General features: G+C 40.8%; 4 protein-coding genes across 7 annotated transcripts; 2 read left to right on the forward strand and 2 right to left on the reverse strand.

Moving 5' to 3' along the window:
- Nucleotides 1–396: 396 nt before the first annotated feature.
- On the forward strand, nt 397–3,136 carry LOC126603216 (actin-related protein 6-like). 2 transcript variants are annotated; one of them, XM_050269988.1, is made up of 8 exons: nt 397–477; nt 510–1,203; nt 1,495–1,711; nt 1,801–1,864; nt 2,163–2,247; nt 2,325–2,375; nt 2,474–2,536; nt 2,615–3,136. In XM_050269988.1, exons 2-8 carry the CDS (start codon nt 527–529, stop codon nt 2,739–2,741), a joined length of 1,284 nt encoding a protein of 427 aa, XP_050125945.1. In that variant the 5' UTR covers nt 397–477; nt 510–526; the 3' UTR covers nt 2,742–3,136. The 2 variants fall into 2 exon arrangements, with proteins under 2 accessions (XP_050125945.1, XP_050125944.1); XM_050269987.1 differs by having other exon boundaries at nt 434–1,203.
- A 228-nt stretch (nt 3,137–3,364) lies between these two features.
- LOC126603215 (uncharacterized) lies at nt 3,365–11,255 on the reverse strand. Of its 3 annotated transcripts, none has more exons than XM_050269985.1 (19): nt 10,147–11,254; nt 9,476–9,950; nt 8,861–8,948; nt 8,562–8,743; nt 8,255–8,391; nt 7,861–7,927; nt 7,470–7,641; nt 7,261–7,369; nt 7,077–7,152; nt 6,800–6,982; nt 6,548–6,708; nt 6,340–6,445; nt 5,788–5,992; nt 5,394–5,680; nt 4,980–5,101; nt 4,549–4,693; nt 4,364–4,456; nt 4,153–4,226; nt 3,365–3,969 (listed from the first exon to the last, which is right to left on the reverse strand). In XM_050269985.1, exons 1-19 carry the CDS (start codon nt 11,145–11,147, stop codon nt 3,615–3,617), a joined length of 4,038 nt encoding a protein of 1,345 aa, XP_050125942.1. In that variant the 5' UTR covers nt 11,148–11,254; the 3' UTR covers nt 3,365–3,614. The 3 variants fall into 3 exon arrangements, with proteins under 3 accessions (XP_050125942.1, XP_050125941.1, XP_050125943.1); XM_050269984.1 differs by having other exon boundaries at nt 4,980–5,104; XM_050269986.1 differs by lacking the exons at nt 3,365–3,969; nt 4,153–4,226; nt 4,364–4,456; nt 4,549–4,693; nt 4,980–5,101 and adding an exon at nt 5,159–5,212 and having other exon boundaries at nt 10,147–11,255.
- Nucleotides 11,256–14,969: 3,714 nt separating this feature from the next.
- On the forward strand, nt 14,970–17,566 carry LOC126605331 (uncharacterized). Its single transcript, XM_050272699.1, has 4 exons — nt 14,970–15,504; nt 15,594–15,708; nt 15,789–15,903; nt 16,108–17,566. The coding sequence occupies exons 1-4, from the start codon at nt 15,404–15,406 to the stop codon at nt 17,037–17,039; spliced, it is 1,263 nt and encodes a 420-aa protein (XP_050128656.1). The 5' UTR covers nt 14,970–15,403; the 3' UTR covers nt 17,040–17,566.
- Nucleotides 17,567–18,581: 1,015 nt separating this feature from the next.
- LOC126605332 (cucumber peeling cupredoxin-like) lies at nt 18,582–19,658 on the reverse strand. The gene is made up of 2 exons (XM_050272701.1): nt 19,331–19,658; nt 18,582–19,100 (listed from the first exon to the last, which is right to left on the reverse strand). Exons 1-2 carry the CDS (start codon nt 19,530–19,532, stop codon nt 18,769–18,771), a joined length of 534 nt encoding a protein of 177 aa, XP_050128658.1. The 5' UTR covers nt 19,533–19,658; the 3' UTR covers nt 18,582–18,768.
- Nucleotides 19,659–20,611: the final 953 nt, after the last annotated feature.

The following is a 20,611-nucleotide window of genomic DNA, read 5'->3' on the forward strand; positions in this document are numbered from 1 at the left end:
TCCATCCCCTGTCAAACAGCCACATATATAGATATATATATATATATAATTTTATTTTTAAAATATTCAACATTACATATAAAAAATAAATGGATAAACGGTTACCCGTTTATAACCAAGGTTAATACTCATAACCATCCATTTAAATTTTACGGGTAAACGGTTATACCCATAACCGTAACCGTGAAGTTTAAATAGGCGGGTAACTGTACTTATCTATAACCGCGAGTATTTTACCCATCCCTATTTATTACTTTTTCATCGCACCATAAGCTTAAAATTCACGTAGAACACTTGAGTGATGTTTAGACGATTAATATCATGGTCAATTGAATGATTAGTTTGACAAAAATATCTTTAAAATAGTAATCACTCACTGGACAATTTAAAGAAAATATTATTAAAATTTTCACGAAAGAACAAAATAATTAAAAGCCTATAACGCGGGTCGCGCGCACACACCCGCCGAAACCTCAGGCTCGCGCCAAATCACTCACACTCCCACACAGCCTCCCTCCACCTGAACATGCATCAGAATGTCGTCGTCTTAGACAACGGCGGCGGCCTAATCAAAGCCGGGATCGGCGGCGAGCGCGACCCCTCCGCCATTATACCCAACTGCGTCTACCGCCCGCTCTCCTCCAAGAAATGGGTCCACCCCTCCCCCACCGAGCCCATGGATCTCACCTCCGCCGCCGTCCGCCGCCCAATCGACCGCGGTTACCTAATTAACCCGGACCTCCAGCGCGAGATTTGGGCCAACCTCTTCTCCTCCCTCCTCCGGGTCAACCCGGCCCAATCCTCCCTCCTCCTGACGGAGCCCCTCTTCGCCCTCCCCTCCATCCAACGCGCCACCGATGAGCTCGTCTTCGAGGACTTCAACTTCTCGGCGCTCTACGTCGCGAACTCCCCCTCCCTCGCCCACCTCTGCGAGGCCAGCCGCCGCGAAATTAAGGCGCAGTGCAGCCTCGTCGTCGACTGCGGCTTCTCCTTCACGCACGCCGCCCCCGTCTTCCAGAACTTCACCATCAACTACGCCGCCAAGCGAATCGATTTGGGCGGCAAGGCGTTGACCAATTACCTCAAGGAGCTGGTCTCTTACCGCTCCGTCAATGTCATGGACGAAACGTTTCTCATCGATGATGTTAAGGAGAAGCTCTGCTTTGTTTCCATGGACGTTGATCGTGACCTCCAGATTGCAAAGTATGTAGCTTTTCTTAATTTTTTGTTATTTAGTTTGATTTTGGTTGTGGATTTCTTGAAGAATACAAGAATCTCGTGTCAAAAAATAGAACGATGTGAATTGAAGTGTAGCTTTTCTTAATTAGATCGAGGCTTTTGGTGATAAAACACCGTCTCTGTTGTGCTAGTGGGTGGTAATGAGTGATTTGACCCCTAATGGGATAGTGTCGGTGTAATTAGAAGTGGGCCGCTGGTTCGTCTATGCGAAATATTGACAGGGTGGGTTTTTGTTGTTTGGAAATGGGTGTTTAGGAAACATGGGAAGGACAATCTTTTCAGGTGCACCTATGTGTTGCCTGACGGCATTACGCACACAAAAGGATTTGTTAAGAAACCAGATGAGGCGAAGAGATACTTGGCTTTGAGAGACGGTGACACACTTAAAGATGTGGAGAAGAAGATGGATTTGGATAAGATGGAGGTTACAGACAAGTTGGTGGATCGAAAGAAGATTGATTTGAGCAAGAATGTAATTTTTATTTCGTACTTTTGAGCTAATTGGATAGCTGCTTGTGTTTGTTTACTAGTTTTCAGTGTGGTTTGATGGTTTTCGTGTAGGAATTTGACCTGACAAATGAAAGGTTCCTTGTGCCGGAGATGATCTTCCATCCTGCTGATTTGGGTTTGTCTTACATTCCGGTTTCTTGTTTCAATTTCGGCTTTTTGTTTACTTTTTGAAGCATATACGTCGTACGATTTGTTGCTGAATCAAACATTATAATCTCCTCCTTGGGTTCCATGTTGGTTAGCACTTATTACTACCGGTCAACTTTTGCGAATTTTTACTTGATATTTGTAGAGCATAGCATTGGAAATATTTTATTTAGCTGTTTATATACAAAGTGATGTCGTGTGATCAGTCCTTCGAAACTATATGCTTAATGCAAAGGGAAAGCGGTAACTAGGACCTGTTTTTGCAGGGATGAATCAGGCCGGACTAGCAGAGTGCATTGTTCGAGCTGTCAGTTCCTGCCATCCACATCTTCAGCCAGTACTTTATGAAAGGTGACCTTTTAAACTACATTTTTCTTGGGGAAATTCGTTTTTGATACTTACTAATGTGCCTGATTTGTGTTGGGCAGCATTCTCTTAACAGGTGGAAGCACTCTATTTCCTCGACTAGCTGATAGACTGTATGCACTGGTCACAACTTTCCATTTAATTGTGCAACACCGGAAGTAATACAAAACCATTCTTTCAGACTTAAGAAGTCTTTACTGATATTTTGCAGGGAGAGGGAGCTGCGGCCTCTTGTTCCTGATGACTATCCAGTGAAGATAACTCCTCAAGAAGAGTACCGTTCCTCCTTGTACACCGTTCTCTGTTTAGACACCTACTTACATTTTTATTAAAATTTTCCATGTTTCTCCAGTCCCATACTAAGCGTTTGGAGAGGAGGGTCTATTTTAGCATCAAGTCCGGATTTTGAAGAAATGTGTGTCACCAAGGCCGAGTACGAGGAGCTTGGATCTGCTCGATGTCGCAAGAGATTCTTTTAATCTTGAAGGGTAGGCTATCTGAAGACCATCTTCACCTTTCATTGTAATCATCCGTGACGTGCTATTTGGTTGAGAAGATTATTAGCGATGGAGTTATAGTCCAGGCAACTGTGAGACTTTTTGCACTCCACCTTTGGCAAGCAAATAGTCTGCCTCTGCGAGGGAAAATGCAGCTGAGTGCGCTCCTCTCTCCCTTTTTGTTGTCACCAGTCATCGCCCGGTAGTTGTAATGGACTTTACGGGTTAAGAAAAGGAAGGAACAGGCCTGGCAGCCTCGAGTACTAGCAATGGCACGCTCGCAACTAATTTTCTGTAGAACTTGCACATGATTTTGAACAAGAGACGTTAGTCCCTGTCGGGTTAAATGATCAAACATCTATCGTTCAGATGTGTAACTTAAGCGTGTATTTTAATTTTTATATGTGCACTCGAGAAATCCTCCGCTCACAACTAACGCAATCTTTTTGGCCGTCTCAACAATTTTCTTCAGAAATTGCACATGATCTGAACAAAAGCTGTTAGGTCCTATTAGGTTAAATGATCAAACGGCTCTTGTTCAGATGTTTGTAGAGGCTTGACAGATTAGCGTATCCATACGAGAGCTCCGGCCGGCCACCAGCATCTTGAAAAAGTAATAAATTTTCCTGTACTATGAGATGTGTCCTCTGACAAATTGTCTACGTTAACAACATTTTCGAGCAATCTTTCTCGGTGGACTTGTGTACAAGATATTGATTTTTCATGTCCTGAATCCAATAAGAGCTTCATACGACAAGGGATGAAGGGATAACTTCAACCTGCTTTCAATTTAACTTGCGACGAAACGTATGCAACTGTAAAATGTGGACAAGTTCAATGACTAGGGCCAATCCTTCATTCAGAGAATGGTTGCGAGTCCATGCATAGATGCACCAGTTTTCTTTGGTATTGCCCGTAATATTCACCGACTGCCATAACGTCTTCGCTCTCGGGGCCTAACCCAGGCAAGTTGAGCGGTTTGTCCTTGATCGAAGAACTAGATTCATCGTCACAGTTCCCTAAATCAGAGATGAAGTTCGCATGAATTTCTCGGCAAGCAAGGATGAACATAGCGGCCGTGTCAGGTTGTTGGGCCTCACGAAGTGCTGCCAATGCCTCTTGTAGTGCACCAGCTGCAACATACAAAATGAGGGCCCTCCATATGTTGTGCTCAGCACGGAGGACATGCGAAGCCCATCTTAGCAACACCCTGTAAGAACATTAACACGCACAACTCAGCTACCAAAACAATGAAAATCAGGGGATGACTGATGAGTTTATCAAAATATATCTACCGGGAAGGCGAAAATAGCAAGCTAATCAATTATAGTATACAGATGAAACTGGAGATGACAGAGGCGGCCTCAGAAATGGTGAAAAGAAAGTAAATAACCTTGCATAGTCGGATCCTTTCAAGTGCGTAGCAGCTAAAGTCGCAGCATCTGTCCAGCACCCAGCATCTTGTAGCTGCATAAGGGATGACATAGTACTTAGTACATAAAAACAACAGCACGTAAACCATTATTTCGTGCATGATATTAAAAGATATCTCACATCTTAGATAACTGGGGGTTTCAGTAAATTTGTGTAAAGTTGAACTTTACCTGAGAACAAGCTTCTTGATACCTTCCCACAGCACAAAGAAGATGAGTACCAGACAACGACCTGTCATTCCTCACCATGTTGGCTGCAACAACCTAATAATATAAAAGTATCAAAAATTCTGAGACACTTATTCCAGCCACAACATGCAATTTGATGTCATGAGTTGATCCAAATAAGCACACACCTTGACTGCAAGTTCAAGAAGAGACTTTGACACGGCAGAAGAAAGAGCAACAGCGCGTAAAGCATTTGCAGAGAAGTAATTGCTCTCAGGAGGAGTGGAAAGCAATAAACTAACCGCAGCTTCTAAGTTCCCAATTGAGACGAGCCTACATCATCAAGAACATAAAGTAAATCAAGAACCTCCAACAGGGAAAATCTAGCATTCTTTTTTAAACCTTTAGTGTTCAAGTAACTGGGCAATTTGGGCATTTGGCATGTTGCCAGAGACAGAAGACGATAGGAAGGATGGAAGTGGAACTCAGCAAAAAGTAGGCTTCCTGTATAATTTCTCGTGCACATATGCTTATATGCAGCGTCAACTCTTGCTTAAACATAATCAGCAGTTAGGTTGGTAACTACATCTAACAAATAAGAATGATATGAAATACTCACTCATGTACACGATTCTGAATAGCATCTTCTCCCTCCAACTTCTCATGCCAAGGAATACGTTCACTAGCATTTGCCCACAAATCCTCTGGCTCAAAAGCCATTAATCTGAGCTGACCTTCGTTCTGCTAACCATAGAAGTCAATAAAGTACAGAGATGTTACAAAGTTTATATAAAGGAAATATCACACAATAGTTTAGAATTGAGGAGCCATTAATCTGAGCTGACCTTCGTTCTGCTAACCATAGAAGTCAATAAAGTACAGAGATGTTACAAAGTTTATATAAAGGAAATATCACACAATAGTTTAGAATTGAGGAGCACAAGATATAGGAGAAATGTGAGGTAACGTAGCGACCTAGCTTAAACCTTGTACACCAAATTTGAGAAAAATATTATCCTGAAATGCATCTTACCATTGCATCTTTCTTTTCTGTTCCAGACACTGACTTTCCTTTTGATGTTATCCTATTAAGCATTGATGCATCATCAATCTCTGGAACGGATGCTGAAGCAGGGGCTTTTTGTGGAGACTTATTTACCATCTTATTCATCAAATGGTTAAGAGCACGAGGCAGTTGTAGCCAGAAAAGAGCTTCTGAGGATTCGCCAAAGATTGCAGCAGCAAAAGCAAATCTCACAGAAAAACCTTTGTTGACCACCATTGCATATAATTTTGCCCTCTCATCATCCAGTATGCAGCCTGTGGAAATATCACATTTATAATCATAGAAAAGAACATAAAATAGTATGATACTTAAATACAGCTCCTCATGAGTAGAAACATCACAAGAAAGACAGAGGACCCACCTTCTTTACGATAAGGTTCTAAGACTTTAAGCAGTAATTCTGGTACCACAGGGTCACCAACAGGTGGTAAATCGATCAGGTAACTTCGAAGATCATCATTGGACTTAGGAGTTCCTGGAATTTGGTGAGGCCTTTTATCTAAAGTTGTACTGCAAGTATTAAACCAAGAGGGCTTGACACCCAATTGTAAGATCACCCGTAATGCCTGTAATAAATAATTATATAAATTCCAGTTGGTCAAAACTGAATCTCTACTATCTTCTCTTAACAATAAAACATAAAGCAGGCTAAGTGGTTACTGATTCGGGGCTACTCTTAACTTTTCCCAGTAGATTTTGCTATTTTTGGTAAACAATTTGGTTAGCAACTCTCTCGCAATCCCCCAACAAGAACTAGGTCTATAAGGTTGCAGATTAGCATATATGAATGAACATAAAACTCTAATTGTCAAAGGGCACGATTGAATTAATAATCAATAGAACTGGAATAAGATAAAATATTGCCATCTTGAAATAAAATAGAAGGAAAATGGAAATTAAAAATCATAATTACCAAGGCATGTGGTGTTGGAAGCAGTATAGGAGAACATAGAGGCATAGGACGGAACCTTTCTTTTATAGATCTGGGCTGGTGGGCATAACCAAGTTTTTTATCAACTCTGCGTAAGAGTAAGATTATTAAAGCACAGAAATGACTACTTTCCCCCATTCTTAAATAACCTGATCCATAAGGAAATTACTCAATAAAGTTTGAAACATACATATTAATCTCAAGAAGGCGAAAGCTACTATCAGCTCCAGCTATGCACAATAATAGTGGATCGTTTTTGTCAGTCCGCAAGGGCAACCAATCAAGTTCCAACACAAGGGTTCCAGGAAATTGAGGCTGTAAAAGAGAATTGGCTAATGGGTCTGGAGAATCCTGCAATTAGAAAACATGTAGAGAGTTATGGAAAAATGATAAGAAAGATCATTTGAGAAATAAACCATATAAATATTTCTTTTATACTTACAAGGTCAAATACAGAAAATGTATTGTCATAAAATAGTACAGCAACGCGCCCCCTACTGCGGTCTCCAGGCACAACAGGTGAGAATTTAATTCGCCGGATACCTTCTCTATGAGTGTTAAACGAAGAAGAATATCCAGTAGTTACATCCCACCAGCGAATATTTCCTGACCTGTCCCCCATAACCTGAAATAATTTACAGAAATGAAATTTGAAATGATTGAGAATCTGATATAGAATACCAATTGGATGAAAAGAATACAAAAATTGTGATACATACTACATGAGGCAACCGGTAAGCCATGGCAGTAATTAGTCCATCGGATGATACGAACGAAGAAGAAGGCCATTTCGGTCTATAAACCAGCAATAAAGAACCACTATGAGAAAAACTTATCGACATGAAATATTAGTTTAGTTCGTAAGAGGGTAAACAGATGCTAAGATTGAAAGTAGAAATACACCTGAAGTCACGGATCCTTCGCCCATGAATCTCGAAAACACCAAGAGCACCATTTGCTAGTGCAAATGCAAAGCTTTCAGAAGTGTCATCTTGAGATCCATCTGAGCTCTCTGCATTTCAGGGAAGGATAAACTTTATTTTTGTTTATTTAAATAATTAAACAATCCAAATGCAGAAGTAACTCATATAGAGCAAAGGCTAGTAACTCACTGGAATCAGATGATGCCTTTGTTGGAGAGGATGTCCCATCTGATGCCACAGGTGAGTGATCTTTGGGGGATGATGATGATGATGATTGCGTAGCAGGTTTATTTTGAGCAGGTCGTGGGACTGCTGGGAGGGTCCATTCCAAAACCGTAAATGGAAGAGCTAATGATCTAAGCTACATGAGATAGAGAGAGTAATAAATACCAAGATGAGGAATCATAATCTTAACCTCTCCACTGTGGAAAGTTGTGAAATGCATAAAATAAGAAAAGGCATGCTTTTGTGGTCGTTTGATCTTTGAAAACTATGAGTTTCTGTTTAATGTAGTTGAAACAAACAATTTCTGGGAAATATGTCAAGGTGGAATGTGAAATAACCAAAGTATCAAATTTACCATAATAGGACTCTTTGTCATTGCCCAAACCTCTACTGGTGCATCACGAAGCAAAATAAGAAGGTACCTGCCATTTCGTCAACAGCATAAGCAAAATGTTACATTGTGTAGCTAAGGAAGTTATGAAGAACAATAACTGATGCCGATGAAAGCAGGGGGGAAGAAAAAGAGCACTAAACTAGAAACACTTGATCAAAATAGTGCAATTCACCATAAAAAATTATAAATATTGTACCTATAAAAAGACGATGAATTATAGTAAAAAGTGAATACTTCTAGTTTCTTTTTAGTTGAGTATCTTAATAAATTTGATAAAACCAAAAACATGACACAGGACGTAAAGGACTTAACAAATAACCATAAATAAAGAAAAGAATCTAGGTCTGAAGTCAACCTTCCAGAGGAAGAGGCTCTTAAGGCTCTTATGGGTGCACGTTCAGGCTTTTGCAAAACCCGGAATTGCCTATTTAGGCCACTTCTAACACAGGTCACAATGAGCCTGTTGATGAAACCTCCAGATTTTTCACTCACCTAGATCAACAAAGGTAATGCTACATATTATGATCAACACAGATTGATGATTATTTATAGATAGAAAAAAGACAAAAAATATACTAATCAAGGATAATGCTGAGCAAAAATCACTAACTAGTAGATGCAATCAAACAATTGATGTGATGTTTGAATTCACCACAACCTACCTGACTGTATGAAAATGAAACCAGTCTAGAATTTCCAAGCCATCGTAATCCCCTAACAGTACCATTATGAACAGAAAAACTTGCAGCGACAGCATTGGCAGAAACATCAACAATGTCAACTGTCCCACTTTGAGTTCCCAAAGCAACCAATGGAACAGCTACAACAGGATAGTTTCCCCCACCTTCATACATAATCAACTTACATGGTATCATAATTTCTCCCAAATGATGCTAACTCAGAAATATTCTTAAAATATAAAATCAACATATACAGTAGATTAGTGACAAGATTTACTAACGGCCCAGAGTAGCTGTTGAAGAAGGTGAAGGAACAGCCAGCATAGTCACTGCTGAAGAAAGGAGCTGAAGCTGTCCAACTAAGCTAATCTGCATCAGTAAGTTGGCTTTGTAAGCATGCAGGAATTTAATTTCAAATCTTCACTATCAGGGATTGGTTGCATGGCATTTTGGACGAACTGAATTTATAGCTATAACAGAAAGAAAATAGAAAAGAAAAGACAGGTAGTCCAGTCCTGTGATCCTATTTCTACTGAAGCAACAATGCACAGAATGGGAAATAAAAAACATATAGATGAATGGAATTTACGGCAAGGTATAACAAATAGTACACGAAATAAAACCAACTGTGTTCTGAACTACATGCAACCATCAAAAACATATGTTATAGCGTCTGTGTACATTGTAAGGGTGGGGGTGTGTGTCCTTTTGAGGATCTAAACAAAGTCGTATACCAACTAATACCTAGATATTTTTAATAAGACTGGGTGTGGGAATTACATCTAGTGATCCAAGTCACATCCATTGTTAGTTACATTAAATTCTCAAGCCCAAAAACCATCCAGTGATAGGCATTAACCATGAAAAATTAAAAGTTGGAAAAACTACAAACGAACCTTAAGTACCAAGTCTGTATGGCTGACAGTAGAATTTGAAGATCGGCCTCTACCACCGTTGATCTTTTCTATTTGTTTGCCGACTTTCATGTCAAGTCCTCCAGTAGAAGAAACTATAATGTTCGTATTCGTACCAGGAACTGGCACTTCACTAATACCCAAGTTTGTATCATCCTTTCGATTATCTTCAAGCCCTTCAGCGGTCAACAGCCAGTTCCATATTTTTCCATCATCAGAAATGGAGATCAAATGCGTTTTAGAAACAAGAAGAGGCTCATCACAAAAATCAAAAGGATTATCGAAATCCACATCGGGGAAAGGAGAATGAGGTACATCAGAGTAAAGCTTGCCGATGTTCTGGAGGGTCGAATCTGATTGGGAGATGACGAGAGCAAGCACCAAAGGAGATGGGACAGATGTGCCAATTGACGGCATCAGCTCTTCCATTGAACACATTATGTGCACCTGCCCTCCTCTGCACATACATACAATATGCATAATAAGATGAATACACTACTACATTTTGGTTTTTCAATCTAAACATTTTGTAAGCTTTGCCTGAAAATGGTTCAAATGCCTATAAATTCCTATCCAATTTCACATTCTACATCCTACAATTGATCAATTGATATTGAAAAAGCTGCAATCAGTCGATTTTTCGAAAGACTCACTCTTTTCGCCGCCAAGTACTGAGCTTTCCATCGAGATGAGCGCAGTAGAGGAACTCATAATTTGGATCCGGCAGCACATCGAGAAACTTGCCGCAGCCACGAGGCAACGTGGCGGAGAAAAGCGGCGTCTCGTACTGCAAATCGAACACCACCAACTCCCGCGGGAACGTGACGAAAAGAATGTGCCGCCACTGCAGCGAGAACGCGAACCTCACGGCGTAGGTCGGGAACACTGCCGAGGCCGACGACGAGTTCCCGGAGACTCCCCCAGCCATGTCCCTCTCCAGCTTCAGCAACTCGGTAGAGTCAGTCCGAATCTGAAACTCCTTGATGATGACATCGGATTCCGTCTCACCCAACACGGTGACCGAGAGCAGGAATCCTTTGAGTCCGACTACGCAGAAATGGCGCGAATCGAAGGGATCACGGCGGATGCAGGAGAGAACTTCGGGCGCGGCGTCGTATTTCCAGAAGCATCGGCCGGTGGAGCTGTTGTAGAGTGAGAGGGAGGAGAATCCGGAGATGGAGGCAAGGAGGTAGGAGTCGGGTCGGGCCTGGACCCACGCGAGGTCCTGGATGGCGAGTTTGGAGGGGGAGGAGTCGGTGTCGAACCAGAGAATAGGGGACTTCAGGCGGAGATCAAGGAGGGCGATGCGGCCCTGGCGGTCGCCTGCGGCGAGGAGGAGGTGGGAGCTGGAGGGCTCGGTGGAGAGGAGATCGCGGCGGAGAGGGAGCGGGGTCCAGTGGACGGAGGTGACGAAAGGGGAGAGGGAGGATGAGGTGGAGGAAGAAGATTGGGTTGGAGGGGGCATAGGGATGGTGACGATGAGCTGCATTGAGCGAACGTCGAGGACGGAGATGGAGCTGCCGGAGGGGAATGCGAGGAGGCCGGAGAGGCTGAGGTCGGCGGATCCGAAGTTGTTGCGGCTGGGTGGCCCCGGCAGCATGCAGTCCCAGCAGTCCTGGACTGTAGACCCCGTCGAAGCTCTAGGGCTCGACATTCTTCCGTTTTCTGTCCGACTTTCTTCGTCTACCGCTGCGACTGCGGGTATGTCGACATTTCGGACACAGCGAGAGAAGAACGTTCGCCGTTGTTTTTTTTTTTTTTTTTTTTTTATATACATATTTTTTCTTTTTCTTTTTCTTTTCTTTTTTTTTTGTCAAAACACATTTTTCTTCATTTAGTTTTTTTTTTTTTTTTTAATTATCTACCCGCACACAAGACACACCCAACACAAACCCTAATTTAGGGTCTTAAAATGAATCAACTATACACTAATTATTATGAAGATCCAATATTCCGTTGAGGAATGTAAGACGCATACCCACATTAAAAATTTGATAGAACATCACACTTGTCGTATTTTGCAAGTAATTAAGTTAGAGATTTATACCGCGACGATTATAAACTTAATTCTAAAATGTTAAATTTATTTCAGTCATTAGTAGTCATAATCGCTATACATGATGTGTGTTGTTGAAGAATGGACGCACCACTTTGAATAACATGTCGGTATTACAGAAATATCATCAGGTGTAGACCTATCATGCAAAATGAGCTCTAGACAAAGGCAACCAGCCAAAGGACTATCATGAAAAGAAACATGTGTAGTTGTACTTGAAAGTAAGTTGGCAATTCGGACTGCTCAGAAATTTGAAAGATTGGATGTGCACACAGCAGAAGCAGAAGGGTTTCAACCTACTTTGCTTTGGAAAGATATCAAGATTGTACGGCCATTTTCAAGAGATGACTACACATGAGAGAACCGGATTCCCTCCGGACCCAAGGGATTTGAGCCCAAGGTATTGAGGCAAATGCCTCAGCATCAAAAGCTGTTAGTTTGTTATAACAGTAAAATGTTAGCTGAGATGAGTAGTGGTACAACATGTAATTAGTTATAGTTAGCTAAGTGTATTGTTGTTCCGAACCAAGGGTTGCATATACTCTTCAATGTAATAACATTATCAAGTAATGAAAAGTATTTCATCACAATTCTCTCTCTCTACATTTCTCCTTCTTACTCTAACTTATTTCTTACTTGAGAAGATATTGGTTTCTACACAAGAATCAAATGATTCGGGTCATTGAAATTTGATCTAACGGCAATAAACAGGAGGCTCCTTTAAAAGTTATAATAACTGTAGTCGTTGGATCCAATTTCAATTGCCCGTATCATTTGATCCTTGAGCTCAATTCCTTTGGGTCCAGAGGGGATCCGGTTCCCACATGAGAGACATGTAAGTGTGGTTTCATTGCAAATTTGCAGTGTTCACCAAACCACTAAAAGGATGACCTAAGCCAACAAGGTTTTGCGGTGTGCGGGGTTAAGGGAAATGTCTATCGTACGCAACCTTATTCTTGTTTTGTAAATATGTTGTTTCTATAACTCAAACCTATGACCTTTCGGTCATAAAAGAATAACTTTCCGTTATAAACAGTAAAAAGCCTGCTAAAAAATGCCACTCCATTTGAAAATTATAGTATTGGTTCGGTGTATTCTATACTCTGAAACTTTTGTCCGTCAGATTTTGATCATTAAATCTTAATTGAGAATCTAAGAGCACTTCCAGTGTATGAAGCCCCATATGCAATAGACAACTCAATCTCCTACAATGAACAGTAATTGCCCAAGTACTTTACCCTTAAATTGAATAGCCAAACACTTCGTATTAAAATATTAGTATTTTTTATTTTATAAAATAATAAAAGATAACTTTATTTTTAATTTTGGATAATAATGAAAGATTGATTAAAAGTATTTAAAAATATTGAAATGTAATATAAAATGGAAGAATATAGTTAGGTATTTATAGAAAAAAAAATTACAATTTTTATATTTTTAATTAGTCTTTTATAATTTATATAATTTTTTAATAATTTAAATTGTGGTTGACGTGATGACGTCATATAGGCAGGAGCTGGGCTGGGCAATTATTGCCTGACTTTTCCATAGAGCTCGCTTTGGACCCAATTACCCGAGTAGTTTGGAGTATTTTGAAAAGAGGAGGGCGTGAATTGAGTTGTCTATCCTAATAATGTAATAAGCAACGATGAAGTTGTTTGAACGACAAAAGACTTCAAAATATAAGATTCAAAAATTCGAACTGCTTTGTACTGTGCAAGTGAACATAAAGGTGAGGTATTCCTTTGATTTGTGTGCTACATTACAAGGGTGGGTAAGGAGTATTTAATCCCCAAGATGCTCCATAATACCTCTGCACTCTGCAGGTTTTCATAATTATGAATTTATGATCTCACTCATAAAGCTAGGATGTACTCGATATGTGACAGGCTTCTTCGCTGCCCTTGGATCCGTCAACCACACAATGTCCATGTTAACGCTTCCATCTAACGGTCATCCTTGGCACAAATACGTTATAGTAATTTGTGTGGAAATGCTGGGAATATTAACTTTTCAGACCACCTCTGAGGATTGATAGTTAGATTTATTCTTTAACGATTTAAAAAAAGAATTCAATAATTAATTGTCATATTTGTGCTTTACAAAATATATTTTGAGTATATTATCTTTCTAGCATTACTGAATTTTTTTATAGGACTTTTTTTTACAAAGATAAATTATGTCTCATAACTAAGACATTATCGTTGTGTCACTAACATCTTTTAGTGTCACCTAGTACCTATCTATTACCAACTTACTAAAAGGGTTGTGCTATCCACACATGTATTTTTACTTCTTACACATTCCTTTCAATTTTTAATCGTCAGATTGAATGAATTGAAGAAGATTAATGGACAAATTTTAACAAGGGTGTGTGGGAAGTAAAAAGGCCAGGAGGATCCTCAAATCGTGTCCGTTCATCGTATATCGTACGATCAGTTTTCATCAGGTACTATTCATATTTAATTTTAAATAAAAGTATTTAAAACGATTTTTGGCCTCACGATGTATGATTAACGGACACGATTTGAGAATCTCTAAAATCCTCACAAAGAGAATCCCTAGGATCCTCACAAAAAGAATCCGAAAAAAGATCCTCATTTGTAAAAAGAAATGTGTGAATAATACTACCTTGTTCAAACCCTGCGGTGCCTATCTCATTTTCACCTTTTTGACACAAGTGGCAAGCTTGAATTGTATGGTGGTTCCATAGGATTGTGTCTTGGTCAAGACTAAGTTTCTCCCTTTAAGAGAAACCAACTCTTACATTGGAGAGATTTTTTAATCTGACCGTCATACGAGATGGTATACCACGTGTCTCTATATAAATGGTGAGTTATGTGTGTTAAAAGGTTAATAATTTAAAAATTAAAATTTTCCACCACTTGCATAAAAACACGTGATGTGCCATCCATGTTCCTGTCACAACTAAAAATTTCTCCTTACACTGGGTGAGACCCTTGTTAAATCATATGGCTAAAATACAAACAGTGTCATGGTTTTATTGTACGTTACGAATGGTATCAACCAACATTCTTACTTAAGTTTTTCTCCAACTATATAATTAAATTTAAAGTTACTTTTAGTATTTAGTTCATTAAACAATAATTCATGTTTGTCCAAAAATTATCATAAAGCTTATGGAAGCCAAAACTTAGTATTCATCGACATACTAAATGCCAAAAGGACTGATTCTCTTAGTTAAGAAATTATCATAGTATGTTTGATATTTAAGTAATTAAGAATATTTATCTTTGTACTCAAAATTCTGAACTGGGATGATTAGTACAACTATTTGCACACCCACATTGAGATTTGAGAAGGGGGGAAAATGCCATGTTACATGACATGTCTTGTAGAGCATGATGTCCATTTCTCCTTGGTAAGAATAAAGATAGGGTGTCAATTTTCTCCTCAAGTTTGTGTCTGCCCATGCTGGGCAAATTGCTGAATAGTATGGGGGAGGGTCAATTTTACAGGCACAATTTGATGCCCACCCACAAGCCACACTAACCTCTCTCTCTCTCCTTCCTTTTTTTCCCAAGAGGGTGACCCCCAACACACCCAAAGGAAAAGATTGAACATCAAAACTATGGTAAACTTTCTAAATTATTGGGGGAAGACAAAAGCGTGGGAAAGCTACCCATCCTCTCTCCCCATGTACTACCCAGCAAAAAACTGTCCCATCCCATTGCACAATCCAGAGAGAAATGAGAGATTAAAGCACAACTAACCCATCACTCCAGTCCATGTAGGTTTCTAGAGTCCCGGGACTAATTTATCCTCCCACCAAAACCCGCTATTTCTCTTCCTCCTTGGGATTATTTCCCTCCTGCTGCTGCTGCTCTTCACAGATGCCTAGGCCGGGCCCGAGACCGTATGAGTGTGTCCGGCGAGCTTGGCATAGCGATAGGCACCAACCCATGAGAGGTTCCATCATTCAGCAGATTTTCAGGTACTGGGTCGTCTTTGTTTCCATGGATTTCTCGGTAAAGGTCTCTGCTTTTTCACATTTTGCTGATTGCCCACCACCTGTTTGATTAGGGTCGTCAATGAGGTTCACAGCTCCGTAACGAAGAAGAACAAGGAATGGCAGGAGAAGCTGCCTTTGGTGGTTTTCAGAGCAGAGGAAATTATGTATTCAAAAGCCAATTCTGAGGTTTTTCTCTTTTGCATTTCAGGTTTGCATTTGCTTTTTTGGCTGTTCCATTGCTCATTTTTTGCTTTGATTTGTTGAAGGCCGAGTACATGAATCTTGACACGCTATGGGATAGAGCAAATGACGCCGTTAACACAATTATCCGGCGAGATGAGGGCACTGAAACCGGGGAGCTTTTGCCGCCTTGCGTTGAAGGTAACATTGTACTGCTTTCTTTGCATTTTGTTGGATTGAACTGTGAAATTATGCTACTTGGTTGTTCTCATTTCTCAATGTAAATTAATTTAGCTCACTGTTCAAGCTTAGTTTAGTTTGTAAGAAGAGATTATTGTGCAGAGTGACTACACTAGAGGTGTGATTTGTATGTGTGTTTTGGTTCCTCCTCTTTATGTTGTTCAGCTGCCCTTAATCTGGGTTGCACTCCAGTAAGAGCTTCGAGAAGCCAACGGAACAGTAATCCGAGGAGTTACCTCGCTCCAAGAGCACAAGAGCCCGCTCCTACGCCTGCTAGGGTTTTGGATAAAGCTACTGATGAACGGCACCCTCAGTTTTCTCCTCATCACTCTAGCAATCAATTGAACTTTGCAAAAGCCTCAAATGTGAACTCTGCACTTTCGGTCCCAGAATCTTACAGCCGCATGAGCCAGAGTACTAACCTCGCTAGCCCTCGGAATTACCCATTTTCACTTGAGAATGTTCCTGCTGGCCATAACCAGTTAGCAACAATGTCAACCAATAACCCCTCGAACTCGGGTTCAGTATATCCATTATATTACGGAACTCACCATCAACCTGAAGAGTTCCAGGTCGGTCCTCAGGTCCCAGAAAGTACATATTCTAGGACCATACATGTCGGCACACCAATTGTTACATCGGTGATGGAACCTACCAAGCAGAACCTTTTCTCCTCTCAAGGTGCTGAAAATGTGTCACACAGATTCACAGAAGTCATGGACACCCAGGAGAAGCCACGGGAAATTGAATGTGATTTATCGTTGACGTTGGGTCCTGTTGTCCACCCATGCACTCGAAGAAGCTTGGCCAGTGGAATGGAAGATATTGGGTCGAGCAATTCTCAAGACGGGGGAAAGTTAAATGATTTTTCACCATTGAGAAGCAAGGAAATCTGTTTCTTTCCCACAAAGACTGCTTATGATCGCTTTGAGTCCACTTCCAGTATGTGGAATTCAGAGAGCGGTCGGAGTTCTGAGGCAACTGTAAGGAAGCGCAAGGCACCATTTAGTAGCAATGAGGAGGATAGGCAATATTGCTGGCAACCAGATGTCGTTCCCAACAGGTTCACTGGTCGAACTACAGGGCCTGGTTTGTAGACTCTTTCCCTACAGTAGTATATATGCTTCAAAATCCAAGGGGCCAATATATTGTTGAATCCTCTTATGAGAGGCTCTCTTCTTATGTAACTCTGCTTGCAAAATTTCACAAGTTGATGTGAGTTGCTAGTTGCATTAGTGGAAAGATGTGAGTCGTAAATGAAACCCGAGTTTGATTCATATCGTATGAACAATGTCCTGGTATCATGGCTAAAGCATGAAACATCATACTTCCAAATCACTAACGCTACATTGCTTGGACTTGTAGAGTTGAGCGAAAAAGACAGAAATAAGTGTTGTGGGTAGAAGGTATGAGAGCTATGTGGTATTGTGGAACGGGCCTTATCCGGCTCTGTTGTGTTACAGATTTCAAGAGCAATTATGTTCCCTTTGTCTTCGTGTATGATTGATTATAGCCTTGCCTGATCAATGGTTGAACTCTTTGAAGGATCTGTAAAGAAACGCCCTTTCTGGCTGGAACGGTGTGTCGAGGGTTCTTATGATACAATGTCGAATCTGCTTAATTACGAGAGTACCTTTTTTATTTTATGTAGCTATGATTGTCATAATCTGTTGGTGCTTGGAGTGGTAATGTTGTGCTCGAGTGTAATGTACCACTCCGAAGGGAATTGTAATGTACTATGACGATTTGAAACAAAAATCGCGAGTCGATTATAACATAAGTGAAGGTTGAAACTGTGTCGAACTATTACGTAGCACAAGTAGAAGGAGTGAGAATTAACATGTAATTAAGTGAAGAAAGAAATGATTACAAACCAAAATAAAAAGAAGAAAGAATTGACGTATTCCGGAGATCATGACCTCAATTAAAAAGCCAACGGTACTTCTCAGTGAGGAAGCATGGGAGGCCGGTGGAGGAGCGGAAGCAGGAGAGTAGGCGTTGGTTGATCCGACGGTGAGAGTGACCTTTTGGTCCCGCTCGCGGTTCTCACCAACGGAAGAGATGAAGTAGCGAAAACCATTAGAAAGAAGATCTACATACACCGGGCTGCTGGTCATGATTAAATCCGTCTAGTTCACCTAAGCTTTTCACCCGTCGTCTGACTAACGCTTAACGTTTTAGAACATTGGTTGATACACAAAACATTGATAGGTAACATTTCAGTAGCAAAACGTTTTGAAATGTTATTGAAACTCATTGAGGTTGTCTCAATCTGGAATGTCTTCAAAGCAGCTCATATTCATGAGTTGTACATTGACTAGACAAGTAGACATTTCACTTGGACTTTAGACGTACGATGTTGTCTTTTCCTCCTGGTTTTTACTTTTTAACGAGGATAGAGGACCGAAGAAAATATCTGTATTCCGTAGGTGTAGGAGATTTTTTAGTCCTCGTGCGATTACGTTTATTGGCACCTGACTTTTTCGTAAGTTCACCATCATTTTGTTTGTACTCAAGTTTGAACTTTCTTTTCTTTTTTGTTAGTTAAGTTAACTAGATCAACATGTTTCACATCTTTGCATTCAAATTCGAGTTTTTTTCTTTATGTAACTTAAAAATAATTTAGTATAGACTACTACTTGGAAGAAAAAAATTATTGTTATTTATCTCCAAATTTTGGATCAAAAGAATTGTCCACTATAAGGTTTGATTACATTTTATCATAAAAAAATTATTGAATAAATGAACATTTATTGTAATATAGCTTATTTTTATAAATAAAATAGAGGATTAAACGATATTAATTCTCGGAAATGACTGCTAAGCTTAAGCGACGAAGGAAGCTACTGCTACTAGTGCGGAGATGAGCCCAACGAAAGAACCAAGAGTGGTGGTAGTGAGAGATGAAGCATGGGAGGATGATGGTGGAGGAGCCAACAGAGAAGAGGTGGTGGTTGGTGATCCAACGGTGATGATGACTTTTTGGCCTTGCTCGCAGTGGTTACCAACGGTGCAGATGAAGAAGCGAGAACCGGTAGATTTGAGTTCCGTGCTCACCCCTGGTCCCAGTACGATCCCAGGGTCACTGCAGTTGTCATATTCTTCTTTTGATGCTACTTCCCCCACATTATGTTCCCACGTTTCAGTCCAGTTGAACACTGTAATGCCAAAAATTCACAATAATAAGTTAACAACAAAGATATATGCACATTCATGAACTCGGACGCAAGAGCCGTGAATAGTCAATTGGCCTAATTCACGTATGTTTAGATTAATAAGAAAGATATACAAATATTCCTATGAACCTGGACGCGAGAGCTGGGAACAATGCCTTCGTCAGCTAATCTAACTCGTGTATGCTTGTTACTGGGAATGAAAGCGCACTTACCAACTGTATCTCCTATTTGGAATGTCTTTGAGGCGGCCCAGTCGGAGTAAAAGGAGGTGTTTGGGGGAACAGTCCAGCCCAAGCTGTCACCTACTACGTACTCTACTGCTGTTGCACCCTTCAAATTCAACAAAGAAGGGCAAGCCACCGCCATAACCACCAAGCAAGCAATCATCATATTCATATCTTTGCGGCCGCCCATTTCCCTACGCCTGATGAAGATTTCGATCGACGTACGTGTTTTCTGCAAGTACTTTTCTTCAATATGAATTATGTAGACAAGTGTGTTTTGTGTTGTGTTGGAACGAGTTGGAGCTCATCAAATAAAGTTGGGTTGATATTTATAGGCGATGGAGGCTGAAGAGTGAAGCCAAAACACGAACTCTTCATCAAAACACGCATGCGTACGATTTATGAACTCAATTTTGTAATAAAATTAAGCATCTATGTTGTGTGCGTGGCGGGAAACCTTCAAAACTTTGAACAAGTTGAATTCAACCCTGCATTGCCTGGTGATTTTGATGCATTCTAAAAGATAAAGAAGAAAGAAATTACCAAGTTTTACCAGTCCTCATCGTCCCAGCGTCAAAGACGTACGGTTTGATTACGTGACGCCCTTGGAGTCCCACACACGACCTGGTCTATGAATCGATGATTTCTTCTTTTTAACTTCTAGTTCTCAAAAACAATAGTATCCTTACTCTGTCGTGCGACGCTACATGCCACATTCCGCCCGGTCCCCACCACATCCGAGTTCGATTCCGTCGTAGTGCGATATTGTCCATTTTAGGACCCAACCACGCCCTCACGGTTTTGTTTCTAGGAACTCTCACGAGAACTTCCCAGTGGGTCACCCATCATGAGATGGCTCTCGCGCGAACTCGCTTAACTTTGAAATTCCAATAGAACCCGAAGCCAGTGAGCTCTCAAAAAACCTCGTGTTAGGTAGAGATTGGAATATACATATAAGGCTTACAAGATCCACTCTCTTGGACGATATGAGATGTTACAATCCACCCCCTTAGGGGCCCAACGTCCTCGTTGGCACACTTCCGACCAGGGATTGTCTCTAATACCAAATTATCACATCCTGGTCCGGGCTCCCACCACATCCCGGACTCGACTCCGCCGTAGCACAATATTGTTCGTTTTGGGCCCAGACCACGCCCGACCCAAATTGAGGTGTGCTGGCCGTCATGTGAGGATGACGTAGCCATATGCGCGCCTCAATTTGGGTCGGGATGTATCACTACATGCTTGCTATACTTTGAATTATAACCT

The sequence above is a fragment of the Malus sylvestris genome, chromosome 15 (genome assembly GCF_916048215.2).
Source record: "Malus sylvestris chromosome 15, drMalSylv7.2, whole genome shotgun sequence".
Taxonomy (NCBI): Eukaryota; Viridiplantae; Streptophyta; class Magnoliopsida; order Rosales; family Rosaceae; genus Malus; species Malus sylvestris.